Source organism: Anneissia japonica, unplaced genomic scaffold, assembly GCF_011630105.1.
Source record: "Anneissia japonica isolate Jap-2015-1 unplaced genomic scaffold, ASM1163010v1 scaffold1693_len225059_cov107, whole genome shotgun sequence".
Lineage (NCBI taxonomy): Eukaryota > Metazoa > Echinodermata > Crinoidea > Comatulida > Comatulidae > Anneissia > Anneissia japonica.
In genome coordinates, this window is record NW_022728746.1 from 13,900 (window position 1) to 29,168 (window position 15,269).

The window sequence follows — 15,269 nt, forward strand, 5'->3', positions numbered from 1 at the left end:
GGTGGTAGATCGTTCAGTCAGTGATATCGTGTTATCGTCTAATAATACATTTTAATAATGTGCGTACAATTTAAGCATGCACCGCGTGGGTCACTTTCTTTGTTATGTGGTAGTAGTATACGTAGCAGAGTGACGGCAGCAATCTAAGCCTAGCCTACAAAACTTCGGGTGACAGATCATTGGGCCCAACTGGTGTGGACGATCGGACCCAAGATAGCTTCAAATAAATTGTAGTCCTAGTAGGCCACTGCCACCACCCCCACCCTTGATATAGTTCCAAACTACTGTAAAATGAAATTATTGTATACTTAGCTAGGCCTAGGCCCTATACCTACGAAATTTTTTCAAAGAAATTTGCTAAAAATATTACTGTAATTTGCCTGTCGAATTACATTACTAAAATCACTATTTTGGGCCATAAAGACTCCCACTGTATTTTTCAACCTCCACACAAATATATTATTTACATATATATATATGTATATATATTGTATGTATATTTATTTATTTATATTTATATATTTTATTTATATATATATTATTTATATATATACGTATATATATACACGTATATATATACACGTATACATATATATACATGTATACGTATATATATACACGTATATATATACATAATATTATATATATACGTATATATATACGTATAATATACATGCGTAATATATATACACATGCGTATGTATGTACACGCGTATATATGTACACGCGCGCGTATATACATATATATATACGTGTATACGTATATATACACGTATATATGTGTATATATATGTACGTATATATATATACACGTATATATATATATATAGGGCCTATATACTTTTTAAGTCATGTATCATGCATAGGAACGTTGACGCCTGCAAGGCTCTGGTTTTTTCACTGTACCTTTTACAGAATCAACAAATATCAATTATTCAAAATACACTTAAAACAAACCACATAAATTTACAACATTCTTTTAAACCTAAATTTTACAATTACCTCTTTGTTTTTATTTTTTATACCAGTAAATGATTAAATAAACCCCAGGACAATTCAGATAAAATCAACTATTTTACTCCATTTAGCAGTAAACGTATTCATAGTATTTCTCTCCATGGCAATATTACTTTCAACATGAAATTAAATTTAAGCTAAATTTTGAAGTATTGAAAGCTAGCTAAAAACTTTCCAAAACGACTCCCAAAAATCATTTTTGATAATTATAATGTATAGGTTTAACAACAAATATGGTTTATGAAAATTAACCCCAAAAATAATTGATTTGTAATCTTAAAGTTATTTTTTGTTGCATTACCTCATTCCTCCAAATTGGTTTTACTCTACTACAGTGTGAGGTCGCCGGGGTCACGCTGACTTTGTAAACACAAAAACTAGTAGTAAAAATACTTGTAGGAAGCTGAAATTTTACATGTAGGTAGGTGCTGTCTGGTGTGAAGTTAAACCGCTGGTAATTTCGTGTGTTTCTGATAATTAATAACGATGTAGGCGATAAAAACAGTGGTAAAAATATTTGCTGAACACGATTGCTTTGGGTTTATATGCAAAAATTTCTCATGAATAAGGTCATCCTGGATTTCCTGTTCCGGTTATGAGCCAGTTGTTTGGACTGGCTTGAGTCAAGTTAGCCAACAATAAGCCAGCCAACAACAAGCCAGCCCACAATTCCAGCCAAGAATCAAGATAAGATACGATCGCGTTGGACTGCAGTTCCATCATTTACTTCACCGTGGGTTCGCAGCGGTGGGTACGCGAAATTTGCGACGTTTTTTTTAAGAACAGCACATATTCTTCAATCTAATATTGACCACTGCTGAGCTGGAAATAGAACCCGTGGAGGTGGGTGGATGGGTAACATTTTAGTATAAAAATTAGTGGATGGCGAGGGGTCCGGACAATCGGAGGGGAGTTGTGAACAATATTGTTCGAAAACGACAGATAGTTCCTAAAAATCACTTAGGCCTATGGTGTTTTCCCCTCATTATCGAGGGACCGGAGCTCACCCACCTTTTCACTCATTTTACCTGGCCTACTGGTATGCGCAAGGGGTGTAAATGTAGATAATTATTGCTTGAAAATGGCAGATTGTTCGTGAAAATCACTTGATGAGGACCTAGATTAGAGGGAACCAGAGATCCCGTTAAATTTCCCCACCTTTTTATTATTTTTCACTCATTTTCACACTGGTAGGGAAGGAGGAGGGTGGGGATAAATGTAGGTAACGATTTCTCGAAAACAGCAGATTGTTTCTGAAAAGCAAGTGGTAAGATTTTGGAGTGACACCCCTCATTCACCCTATCGAGTTTAGAGTGGGACCTAATAGCCCCACCTTTTTGGTTCCTATGCTTGCAAGCATAGGAACTTTTAAAATCCTGCTCGTGTGTATGTAGTATGTACGTTACTAGTATGTTACGCAGTTTTTTGTAAACAGGCAAACGTGACTTTCCAGACATCTCTTTGTTTTGTGCGTCCGTACCCAAGCTAATCTGGATCTTTTGTTGTGCCCTATTTCATAGTTCTCTATTTTGACAAATATTAAAGCCATACTAATGAGAGACAATATCCCCCTACTCTTGAAAAGACTAGTAAACTGTATGATAAGAGGAAAACATTTATGGAATGTTGTGTACTTTCGTAGTCCAAACTAACTGTCTTAAATGTGGTGGATCGGACTCCAGGGACTTTCCTGGCTGGTATGGATATAAAACTTTATCTGCACTCCAAAAACCTCAATTTTATACTACTGCAGTTTGGATAAGGTTCTACAGCAGACAGAATAGAATTGTGTTGTGTATGGAAGTGTTGTGGTTTGAAAAAAACAAAACAAAATTGTTACCTCACTGGATACAGTAATCCTTTTGCAGCTTCTATCGGATAATAGACTAACGTGTGTACAGTACGGTAGAGTGAAACCATTGTTGGCTCAGTTCCGACCAAGTCAGTGAAATATTTAACGATTAAGAAATTAAAATTAATAAACCAGATCCATCCCGAAATAGGAAACAATACTAAATTTCCCAGTACTGTTAAGTTGCCTAGTAACACTTGAGTAAGAAACGTTCCGCAAGTAGGTTCCCACCACGTTGGCACGATACTCCATTATGAGAATCAGACACATGGTCAGTCACCTAATTAGTTTGATACTTGTACGCCGCCTATTCTATTTCAGGAGCGTAAACGCGCTACTGCCGAGAAAAACCGATTGGCTTGTTCGGTAAACTAGGCTACCATATGATTATTTACTGCTATGGTTTCCATTCCATGTTTGCTTTTTGGTTGTGCGTTGTACAAATGGGGTATGCTTTGGCCTTTCAATCCAGTAGAAGGCTGCTACAGGCCTGATTAACAGCGAACGTAACCATGGGGACGTAAACTTTTTACTGATATTAGGCACTTTAATCGCTAATCACTTTATCAGTGAACGAAATCCCGCACGCTGAGGTCACCATGCCATAAAAATGTAAAGTCAATTTTTGAACTATAATAATTTAAAAACTACTGAACGTAATTCATTATAATTTCGGATCCTGTATTTCACATATCTCATCTCTAAATATTAAAACGGCATTCAAAAATATTGTATAGTTTTCCCGTTATCGTACAATAAGTGACGCACCTTCGTTTCATTCCAGTTCCCACTTCCCACTAACTCCGTGTGTTAGTATACAACGCTCATTCGGCACCGCGTGAATTACGACCTTTTTAAACAACGTCCTATGCATGACGTTTTGAAAAAAGCAGAATCCATACATTATGATTGGTCCTAACGCTCCCAGGTGATCGTTTTCTGAGAGATCCGATCTTAAGCTTTGTTGTCATCTGTGTTCGGAGAAAATCCATTCATTTATTGATTTAGTATATCGAGTTTAAAAAGTTCAATAATTTTTTTTGAGGTCTAAACTCAACCGAATCGTTCGCGAACAAGGAATGTATAAAAATATATTATTATAACTACTACGTGACGTTATTGAATTTGAGAAATAATTAATAACGAACGGCGGCTAGAGATATTAAAATGTGTCTTTCAATTGTGTGTGGCGGTCGGTGCTAGGCCCTTCGCCGCAGAGCGTAGAATTGGCTTAATCAATAGAAAGTGCTATAACAGTGCCACCGGTGAGTTTACTCGTCCCCTAATATTTTCCAGACAAATTATTAGACATTTAAAAAAAAGTATGTTGGTACATGTGAACTTGTTTTGGCGCAAGGGAAAGAACCTTAAAAAAGGGTATGGCAGCCAACCTGTTAAAAATGTAAACGTAAAAATTAATTTTTATGTATGTCGCATCTAGTTGGTGACTGAACCTCTATATAGGTCTAATATCATTGAATGCCTGTACTGCTTTGTGTCTATATCCGGTATTTCCTCCACAACCTTGTTCATACCGAGGTAATACACAAAGTAACTTAAATACACTCCGCAGTCCTTCTTTATTTTGCAAGTGAACGGGATACTGATTTTTTTTCGCCAATCGTCCTGCACAACTTTCACTGCAAGTTCCATTTCTCTCATATTTTCACCGTGCATTGAATCAAATGTAGTTACAGTCTTGTTCTTCGGGTTGATGCCAACAAGGAACCAGTAAACACCATTGTTCACTGGGAACAGTAACCATTCGTATGCTCCGAGATCTGTGTTCCTCGTCCATCTGAGAAGGGACGTATCTCCTGTCCCTGTGACTTTTTGGTACCATTGTGATTTAAAATTGTAAACCTTTGGCAGGTCGTCGTTCATCCTAGACCTCATATGTATCAGCTCCAGATAGCCATTGATGACTACATCATTCAACCAGTTGTCGTCGAACAGTGTTTTTATATCCCTGTACCGTATGCAAATTTTATTTACCTGTCTCATAACATCATTTGGTTTCCTTTGGCAGTTCATTCTAATTGTCTCTATGATGACATTTGTACCACCACATTTTTTTTCTATGTCATCACTTTCACTCACGACTGTAGGTTGTGTGCCATCTGTCACAATATCATCACAAGTCTTGGTCTTTAAGGACTGCTCGCTACATTCTTCAGTGGGCTTCTCTTCTCAGCTCCATTTTCCGAATTTGGTGTTCCATGGCTGGTAGAGTCACTTGTAACGCGTTGTGATATTTCTTGTTGTATTGGAGTGGTGTTATCATACATGATTATGTAGCTTTGATCATAGACTGCAGCTATGTCCTGGGGCCGTGCATTTTCTATGATGTGGTCATCACAAAGTATCCAACCATTCTTTGCAGTGGATTTCCTAACCATTGTAACATAGTGTCCAACATCACATGTGTCTCCCTTGTGGACAATTACCGACCTTAACTGGTAAATGCTCATCACTTCATCATTTTCTGTCCCCCTTAAATAGGTCATGAATATCTTGTCTGAGGGTTCCACCGATGCCAACATCTTTCCTTGGCTTTTGTTTCTCTGCATAACAATAATTAAACACTGAGGAACTGTCTTTAACTTCTTCTGAGTTGAAAGTTGTGAAAAATTCCTACACTTTTCACATGGATCTCTGCGTTCTATGAGGTCTGGTTCCTTCGTCATTTTGTCCACTTCCCTCTGCAAACTAATTTTATCTGCATTACTCAGTACAGGAACAATTATCTCTGTGAATTCATGTCTCCTTATTTGTGTTCTTTCATTGCAAGTCGTGCAAAGTACACACTGCTCCACTCCAATCGTGTTCATTCCAATATTTGACTTCATAGGCCCCAAGTGCAAGGAGATGAACTCATGTGCATCATTTTGCTGCCCATATATGAGTGACCCCTCCTTACGTGAAGACAGTACCTGCAGCAATGATCGTGTGTGCTTTTTTTTTTTGAGGACTTTGTTTTTCTTGTATCTTCTCAGAAAACGGCTGATTTCCATGTCTTTGTGATTTGCCCATTCATCATCAGGGACTTCCAATAGGGCATCAACAGCTGCATTTGTCGAAATCAATGCTTGTATGTTCGCATTGAACCAGCAGTTGTTGTGTAAATTTGTCAGGGGGCGAAACCGCCGAATGGCATAACAGGTCTGCCGTTGTTGTGTTGACGATTGATCAACTTTGGTATCTTGGGGGTCCGTATATGATTTGAAGTCTTGTAAGTCTGGAATGATATTATTAGTTTCCATGCCAACGCTACATGTTGTACGCTCTGGACATGTTTTCTCAGTCTTTTTGGTTCCTCTCTGGGACGCTTTTCCAATCCACGTTTCTGAAGCTTGTGTAGACGTCTTATACTAAAAAAACAACAAATGGTATTGGAATTAAACAAGTTATGAAACTAGTTTGCCAGTGACAGATCCAAGAATTTGAAATAGACCGGACTCGGGGTGGGACTTTGACAGATATAGGGTTTATTACCACCTCGCCACACCATGATTTGATTATGGCACCCCTAGATATCCGGAAATGGCACTCTTCGCATGTTTCAAATTTGAAAATTTAATGTATTTTTTTCTAAAAATGTGGGTTATCCTTAGTGGGTTACAAACCAAATTCCAATCCAAATCCAACTGCACTGTACTGAATGCATTTCAGATATTTCACCGTACAAGAAAGAACTACATTAATCAAATATATACCACTCCGGTTTATATAGCAATACAATACATACCTCTCTTTTTTGTGGGGATACATCGGCTTCATCCTCATCACTTCTGTTACTTGACTTTCGCTTGACGGTTTGGTAACTGGGATTGGCTTCGTTGGGGATTGTTGATGCTGTCCATGCTTTTGGTCTTGCATTTGCAATTGTTCGTGTCCCGTCTTGTTGCAATTCTCCTCGACGAGGACGGCCTCTTTCCTGTAGCTTTGACTTAACCGACTACGAAAAGATAAATTATCAGAACAGTTGTATGTAGGTTGAAAATCATCAAGTTAAAATTATTACTAAATTATTAGTGAATACATAAAAGATAGTTTACTAGTGTTAGTCAAATACACAACGCTCCGCTTTATATAACAAAACATACCTTTCTCTTTCTTGGAGATATATCGTCTTCATCCTCATCACTTCTGTTACTTGACATGGGTTCGTTCATTCTGAACCAGTTTCTTCATAACACTCAGTCAAACAACACAATTCATGGGCCATTCATCTGGTGCAGGTTGAAAATCATAAAGTTAAAATGATTACTAAATTATTAGTGAATACATAAAAGATAGTTTACTAGTGTTAGTCAAATACATAACGCTCCGCTTTATATAACAAAACAACACATACCTTTCTCTTTCTTGGCGATATATCGTCTTTATCCTCATCACTTCTGTTACTTGACTTTCTCTTGACAGGTTTGGTAACTGGGATTGGCTTCATTGGTTTTTGTTGGTATTTTCCATGATTCTTGTTTTGCATTTGGGATGCTTCGCGTTGCTTTTTGTCCCAAGTCTCCTCAACGAGATGGTCCTCTTTCCCCTGGCTCTCTTTGTCTTTTTTTAAAGAGCGTCTTTCAGAGCAAGCGTCTGCAACGCTTTTGTTGTCTCTCTCAACATCTCGGAGAACACATCAACTCGATTCCGAGAATTTCGTCGAAGAATTAACGTCTACAGCTGGTTGAACCTCACCTCCTGTACGCTAGTTGTTTTGCTAGTTGCCCTTATTCCTTCTGTGAATGTGTATCTGTGGTATGGAGCCGACGTTCCGTGTCTCTTAATGTTTGCAAGCATGATGCCAGACCAAAGCGGCAATGTAGACAGCAGAAGTTTTTGTATATTAGACAAAAACATTGGGCCATACCTCCCATTGTTCTCCACTGTGCTGTCACCTTGTGCAATAGTCTGTTTGGCACGCTCAATAGTTCTCTTAGCCCATCTTGTGAAGCAAGTACCTTCGGCAAGATAAAGAAATTCCTCTTCAGTTTTGTTGATCGTGGTAGTTGTTTCACCCACCACAGCGTCTTCAGTTGATTCGTTCACGTCATCCGACACCTCCTTCAGTTTTTCCTTCGAGAGAGCATTGAATCTATTGTGCATTCTGTCACTTGCCTGCTGCACTTCTGTTGTTAATTTTGTACCTTGCAATACAACAGCCATGTCAAAAAGGGCTTGCTCAGCCTCCTGTAGGGTATCTGCATTTAGAATAGTACTGAAGCAGTACAACCCATACTCCATATTTCCTGCATAGTACGTCTTGCATGATTTCTTCACATCTTTCATTACATGAGCGGTACACGCGTGAGGGATCGTTTTGTGTTGAATATCGTTATCCAAGGCATTCCCTGTTACAATCCGCCAGCAGCGATCTAAGAATTCCTTCACAGACTCGTTGAATTCTGCCAGAATTGCCATTATAAAAGCCATCGCTCTATCCATATTATTGATTTGGCGGGGGATAGAAACTCTTTGGTGTCCGAACAGAAGCTTTTCACATCTTCTAAATTCCGATATCCAAAAGCGTATGACAGTGGCCGAATGGACGGTACTGAGCATACCCATGATTGGTATCGGCGATTCACCTTGTATGGGGTTCTTCATGCACAGTTCGTAGTAAAGGAACTTCTTCTTTTCCTTCGACAAGCGAGCAACGTTGCCTGTTGCATCAATTACCGCCGCATCTTTCTGGGAAAGATCGTGCCATAACCGAACACCTTCCTCGCTCCAGTAAAATACGAAAGTTGGTGATGTAGCTATGAGCTGTATAAAGCCCTTTACTTTTTTGTTCCCTGTGTCATTCTCCATATTTTTTTTCAATTGATGCAGACTCGTTAGCTCATCGCTGTCGAGAATACACGATGTACCTGCTTCATATGACACTTGCCGGAGTACTTGCTTGTTTGTACCAAGGTCATCGAAATTACCAGCCAAAACAACGTGAGCAGCATCTTTTTGCCCAAGTCGTCTTAAGTATTCATTCAAAGGCTTTTCGCCATGGGGGAAGATTTCTTTCAGCTTTTCCCTCTTTGTTCCCTTTATAGGTCTGGCATGCTGTTCTTTTAGGTGGTGCATTACAACAGTAATATTTTACAGTTGCCCTAAAATTTCCATTGATTGTCAGTTTGGCAGTAATGGGCCAATCTTTGAACTTGCAGTACAGGTCTGCTGTAAACAGTGCTTTACGTCCTCTCAATCGCTGTTTAGACAAACTTACACGGTGACGTCTTATCATCAACACGCAATACGGATTTGATAATTTCATCCCTTTTATGAAAGGTTCATGCCACTGCCCTTCCTGAAAATACCTCCCTCGCAAATGTTTGCACATTTCGTTCCATCGTTCTTTTCTTATTGAGAAGGTTGCAGTTCTTTGAATATCAAACCTTTTGATTATATTTTCTCCAATATCTTCTCCAATGCAAGCGCCTATGGTGGCTTTGTCAATGGGTACTTTCTGCATAAACGAGGCCATACTTTCGCTTCCTTGACTGGAAGCAATGGCTGCACCTTTGCCAAGATCATAATCGCCAATGTGTGGATACAATCCAGCGCTTGTGGCACGATGTCTATTTGAATATCGTTTGTCACTGCTGGAATCCACATCCGTAGAAAATATGCTGTTTTCGTCTGATGATCCGATAGTTGTATTGTCCTCAACATTTTAAAGACACACATCCTCTTCAGCAAGGTCAAAATCTACGTTACGGCTGTGGTGCTCATCGTCTTCATGATCGCTTTCTTTTTCATACCATCCAGCACTTGCGCATGGTTGTCTATCTGCGTTGTTCATCATTTGTTAAACCCACATCATCGACAATTGTGTGAGGTCCAGTCGAAAATATGCTTTTTTCGTCTGATGATTCTGAAGGTGTATTTGACTGACACACGTCTTCATCATCAAGGTCAAAATCCAAATTACGGATGTGGTGGACATCGTCTTCATGATCGGTTTCCTTTTCAAACAATCCAACAGGTTGTCTATCTGGACGTTGTTCGTCAATACTGGAACCAACATCATGAACACCTGTGTGATATCCAGTCGGAAATTTGCTGTTGTTTTCTAATGATGCCAAAGATGTATTGTCGTCAGCATCTGCTACACCCATATTTTCCCCATCATGATCGAACTGGATGTTAATGATCTGGTGGTTTCCATGATCGTTTTCAGCTGGTTTTGTTTGTTTGAGGGTCAATGTGTTCTTTTACAATTCCAGAACTGTTTTACCGTCATTACACCCTCTACCCCCACAGCAGAATCGGTAACGTGCCATATCCACATCAATGTAGGTCATAATGTCTATGCAATCGTAATGATACCATTCGAAGCTCTTTTCACACTGGACAGCCGGACGAATGGCACCCCCCTTCCAAGCCTGTTGGCAAATGCAGTAGGTGTAAGTTTCCCAACCTTTCGAAAACCTCTTGGGTTTTACGTTTCTTTTACTTCTCCATGGCACTGTAGTGGCTTGTGGCTCAGCTTCAAGTTCTGGTTGGGCTAATTTGGCATCCTGCCCGTCTTGCATTGCTTCCAACGTTCGACTTTCTCCTTTGGGAGGCCCAAACATTTTCTGTATATTCCCGTATCCCTCCTCTGTTTGTTCTCCATATAACTTTCAAATACTTTCTGTTACTAATAGTATTGAACCACTTCATTTCTTTCGAAATAGTACCCCATACTGAGCAGGCAATCTCACTGGTTGTATTAGTAGTCGGGAAAATATGCCTGGCGAAGACCATCTTCATTTGTTCATAATCAACATTTTTCCTCTTCTTCTTTGCCAGCAGGAATCCCTTGGCGACGACGACGACGACAATCACCCCGACGAGAAACACCTCCAAAAATCTGTTAAAGTTTGAAGTCAATGATTACCAATATGTTGATTTGATTAAAAATATGCTTTAAAATATGATATAAAACTGCCTAATAATGACCAAAATGGAAGAATACCAAAACCGCAAGCTTCACTCAATGAGAATTGTCAGGATACTATACAACCATAATAATTATTATGGGAATTACATAGTATGTGGTCAATTGGGTTTAAATACAAATTTTTACATTTATAATAATAGAAATAGTATGGAAATCTAAATAGTGCATTTCCTCCAGCCTAGGAACACTTTTTAGGTGCAAAAATACTTTACTTTTTAAAAGAATTACTTCGGTCCGTGACAAAATAATGATAACGATATTAAATTTCAAAATATGAAGAACAATTAGTTTGTGTGATATTGTCAACAATACTCTATCAAAATAAATATTTTTATTTTTCATAACTATAATATAATTTTCATAATTATAATGAAAAATATGTTATTTTTACTACATGGACAAATGCCACAAAAAATAAAAAATTCAGGTAAGGACAATTATTAAAATATGTCAACCTTCAAAAGTCATGTTCGATCCTTGTCAATGGTCAAATTATATTTAAAAAAAAACAACTTATTGTAGAATGCACAAGCATCATTTTAATATATGTTTCATCAGTAAAACGCAAATGTAAAACAAATTGCACATTATTATCTTGCAGTAGAATAGCAAATAATAACGACTCGTAGTCTACTAGAATTGTAGGTATGTATGTACTATATTTTTTTTAAATATGATTATTCAATACTGTACCTAATATCAGAAAAATTTGTTTTTTTCCTCCTGTGCCATACTTTAACGTCATACCGCATCGTGATGCGGTTTTCGGAACAATTCATTGATATTCATTAAATATTCATGATTATGTAAGTATGTAAATAAATAAATAAATTACATTATATTACATCATAATGTACCTTGTCCATAATATTTGAATTACTGGAAATTCTACATAATGATCAATGCATTACACTGTTAAAACACTGTAACTGTAACTGTGTTGGGGTGATTGAGGAGGTATCACACCATTATCATAACAAGGTTTTTTCAGGAACAATCTGCCGTTTTTGAGAAATCGTTACCTACATTTACACCCGAACAGTATGGAAATGAGTGATAATTATATAAAGGCGGTGATATTAAACTGGACCGCCAGTCTCACTCTAACTGTGTTGGGGTGATTGAAGGGGTATCACACCATAATCCTAACAAGTGATTTTCAGGAACAATCTGCTTTTTTTTTTGAGAATTCGTTATCTACATTTACACCCAAACAATATGAAAATGAGTGAAGTTATAAAAAGGTGGTGCTATTAAACCAGACCGTCAGTCCCACTGTAACTGTGTTGGGGTGATTGAGGAGGTATCACACCATTATCGTAACAAGGTTTTTTCAGGAACAATCTGCCGTTTTGGAGAAATCGTTACCTACATTTACACCCGAACAGTATGAAAATGAGTGAAAATTATATATAGGCGGTGCTATCAAACCTGACCGCCAGTCCCATTCTAACTATGTTGGGGTGATTGAGGAGGTATTACGCCATTATCGTACCAAGGGATTTTCAGGAACAATCCTCCGTTTTCGAGAAATCGTTACTTACATTCACACCCCAACAGTATAAAATGAGTGAAAATATAAAAAGGTGGGGCTATTAAACCGGACCTCCAGTCCCACTCTCACTTCGATGGGTTGATTGAGGGGGTATCACACCCTAACCCCACTGAAACGTAGTCGGTTTTATGTTCAGTTTCAACCATCTCACAATGGTTTTATTCTGTAGTTAAACATATAACAAGATAATAATTAACAAAGCCCACATCGATAAATCTATGAAACACATGAAATATTCGTAGGGCCATCCTAGGCCTATAAAGGTCAAAGGTCGACTCTCTACCTGCACTTGCATCTCCCCGTCTGTTCACGTTTATGCATAGCATTACTTACGGTAATATAGGTCTTAACTTCAACATGATAATTAAACGGCTTAAGCCAAAGCTTAACTCTAATTAGCTAATTATCTACTACTTCGAACTTTCCATACCCAATTGGGGGCGCTACACAAGTTGCTCTATTTTACAGCCGCCCCCAAATTTACATGTAAATTTGCGTATTATAATTATAAAGTTAACAATCTAACAGATTAACAATATTCAACAATAATCCTATAAACATAACAAATCAGTTCAATAGCCCCTTTAAGTTAACATTCGTGCACGTTCTATTCAGCGATCACTGGTTCATCCTTTTCTTCCGGCAACTTGATAAGCTTTGCCACCGGTCGTCGGTACATCGTGCCACGGACACAAACATCAACTGCTCTTACTCTGCTGTCCCGGCCAGGGAACACTTTTGTCACCGATCCAACGAGCCATTGTGCTCGAAGTAATAGCTTATCTACAATAAGCACAACATCGCCAACTGTTAAGTTTTTTGATTCTTTATACCACTTCTGTCTAGTCTGAAGACCGGGTAGGTAATAAGTTATGAAGTGTTTCCAAAAATGATCGGACAACACCTGGCTATGGCGCCATCTCTTACGTCCAAGCAATTCAGTCTCTGGATAGATGACCTGTAATAATACTGGATCGTATCTACCCATGAGTAGGATGTTCGGGGTGATAGGATTCACATCTCTGGTGTCCGATGACACATAACCTAATGGTTTGGAATTCAAGATCCCTTCCACCTCAATCAATACTGTCCGCAGTACTGCTTCGGTTACGCTCTGAGCTCCCAGAGCAACACGGAGAGCATTTTTGACACTCTTAATCTCTCTCTCCCATGTACCCCCAAAGTGGGGGGCTAATGGTGGGTTGAACTTGAAACACACTCTTTGGTCTGCAAGTTGTATCTGTAATTCTGTACTCATAGCATGGAATGCCTGCTTGAGCTCCTTATCTCCTCCTTTGAAATTAGTGCCACAGTCGGAGAGGATTTCATATGGTTTCCCCCTTCGGGCTACAAAACGGCGCAGTGACATCAAGAAGGAATCTACGTCCATACTTTCTAGTAGATCCAAGTGTATTGAACGAGTTGTCATACATTTATATATGATGTCCCACCTTTTCTCACTCTTTCTTCCTATCTTTACTATCATAGGACCAAAACAATCTACTCCGGTTGAATAGAATGCCGGTTTGAAAAGCCTAAGACGGGATTGGGGTAGGTCACTTATCTTTGGGATTTTTGGATTACCACGCCACTTCTGACAATGTGCACATTGCCGTTGTTGACCACGAATGGCCTCTCGTCCTCTGAGAATCCAAAACTTGCGACGTATTTCGGCCAACACCCTTTCTGGTCCAGGGTGATATAACCTTTGATCATAGCTTTTGATGAGCAGTTTGGTTATGCTGTGTTTAGGGTCCAGTATTATGGCATGTTTTGTTTGTTCGGGCAGGAGTTCAGCTTCCCTCAATCTTCCTCCCACACTTATCAGTCCAGTGGTCGTGTTGTAAAATGGATCTAACTGTGTTAATCTGCTACTTGTAGGAAGGGGTTTCCCAGCTTTAAGGGTTGTTACTTCGTCTCTGAAACACTCGATTTGCACCCTTTTCCAGAGGATATGCGCAATGCTTTCAGTCAAGTGGGCCGCCCCATCGAGGCTCTCTCTGGTGGCCTTAATAAGGTCGTCAAGCTGGCTGAAACTTTCGGGTTGAAGCTCAGTTTGTACCTGGGTGACTCCACAGAACACACCACCTCTTATCTCTGCCACTTCCTCCTTCTTCTCTGGAGCTGTTTCTTGAGGCCATTCACTGCAAGGTTGTTTAAGGAAGGCAGGTCCATCTCTCCATCTTCCATCAATTGATAGGTCCTTGAGTGACATTCCACGAGTTATGTCATCTGCAGGGTTGAGTGTGGTGTTGATATAGCGCCATTCGCAATCATGCGTTAACTGCTGGATTTCACTTACTCTTGTTCCAACAAATACTTTAAACCTACAAGATTCTGATTGCAGCCACCGCAGAACTGTGGTAGAGTCACTCCAGTAATATGTTGCAGTGATCGGGATCGTTAGCTCTTTCCTAATAAGGTCAGAAAGTTGAGCTCCTGTTAAAGCTGCGGACAGCTCTAATCTGGGCATGGATAGTTGACGTTTCGGGGCCACCCTACATCTGGCCATTACAAAACTGACATAGGTAGAGTTTTCATCAACAGTGCGCAGGTAGGCTACCGAGCCATAGATCCGCTCAGATGCGTCACAGAAAATGTGCAGTTGTCGACTGGATTCTAGCAGTCTGGTATTGCTTGGTGTGTAACACCGTGGTAAAGATACTAAGGGTAGGTCTTCAAGTTCTTCTTCCCATTTAATCCATCTTCGTCTTATAGCTCCATCCTCTATCGTGGTGTCCCAGTCTCTACTGACTTTCCACAAGTCTTGTACAATGACCTTTGCTCGAGCAATGTAGGGGCCAAGAAACCCAATAGGGTCGTACTGACTTGCTAAAATTCTGTAAATTGTTCGAAGGTTCAGGTGATCGTAGATAACATGGTTCTGGCCATAATGCAAAGTATCA

General features: G+C 39.2%; 3 protein-coding genes across 3 annotated transcripts in view; all 3 read right to left on the reverse strand.

Annotated features, from left to right (window-relative positions):
• Window positions 1-4,306: 4,306 nt before the first annotated feature.
• LOC117114528 (sentrin-specific protease-like) lies at window positions 4,307-4,903 on the reverse strand. Its single transcript, XM_033258207.1, has one exon. It carries the CDS (start codon window positions 4,901-4,903, stop codon window positions 4,307-4,309), a length of 597 nt encoding a protein of 198 aa, XP_033114098.1.
• A 116-nt stretch (window positions 4,904-5,019) lies between these two features.
• LOC117114529 (ubiquitin carboxyl-terminal hydrolase 17-like protein 6) lies at window positions 5,020-7,044 on the reverse strand. Its single transcript, XM_033258208.1, has 3 exons — window positions 6,976-7,044; window positions 6,618-6,827; window positions 5,020-6,240 (listed from the first exon to the last, which is right to left on the reverse strand). The coding sequence occupies exons 1-3, from the start codon at window positions 7,042-7,044 to the stop codon at window positions 5,020-5,022; spliced, it is 1,500 nt and encodes a 499-aa protein (XP_033114099.1).
• Window positions 7,045-12,970: 5,926 nt separating this feature from the next.
• Window positions 12,971-15,269, reverse strand: part of LOC117114530 — a 4,139-nt gene continuing 1,840 nt past the window's right edge. The window contains exon 2 of the mRNA XM_033258209.1: window positions 12,971-15,247. Within this exon, the coding sequence (XP_033114100.1) occupies window positions 12,971-15,247 (2,277 nt within the window). The remainder of the gene's footprint in view (window positions 15,248-15,269) is intronic.

Bases quoted from the DNA above. Each gene is read 5' to 3' on its own strand.
- LOC117114528 (XM_033258207.1), bottom strand. From the start codon at position 4,903: ATGAACTGCCAAAGGAAACCAAATGATGTTATGAGACAGGTAAATAAA.
- LOC117114529 (XM_033258208.1), bottom strand. From the start codon at position 7,044: ATGAACGAACCCATGTCAAGTAACAGAAGTGATGAGGATGAAGACGAT. The intron at 6,828-6,975 runs GTATGTTTTGTT...ATCTTTTCGTAG, and splicing joins TATCTCCAAGAAAGAGAAAG to TCGGTTAAGTCAAAGCTACA. The intron at 6,241-6,617 runs GTATGTATTGTA...TTGTTTTTTTAG, and splicing joins TATCCCCACAAAAAAGAGAG to TATAAGACGTCTACACAAGC.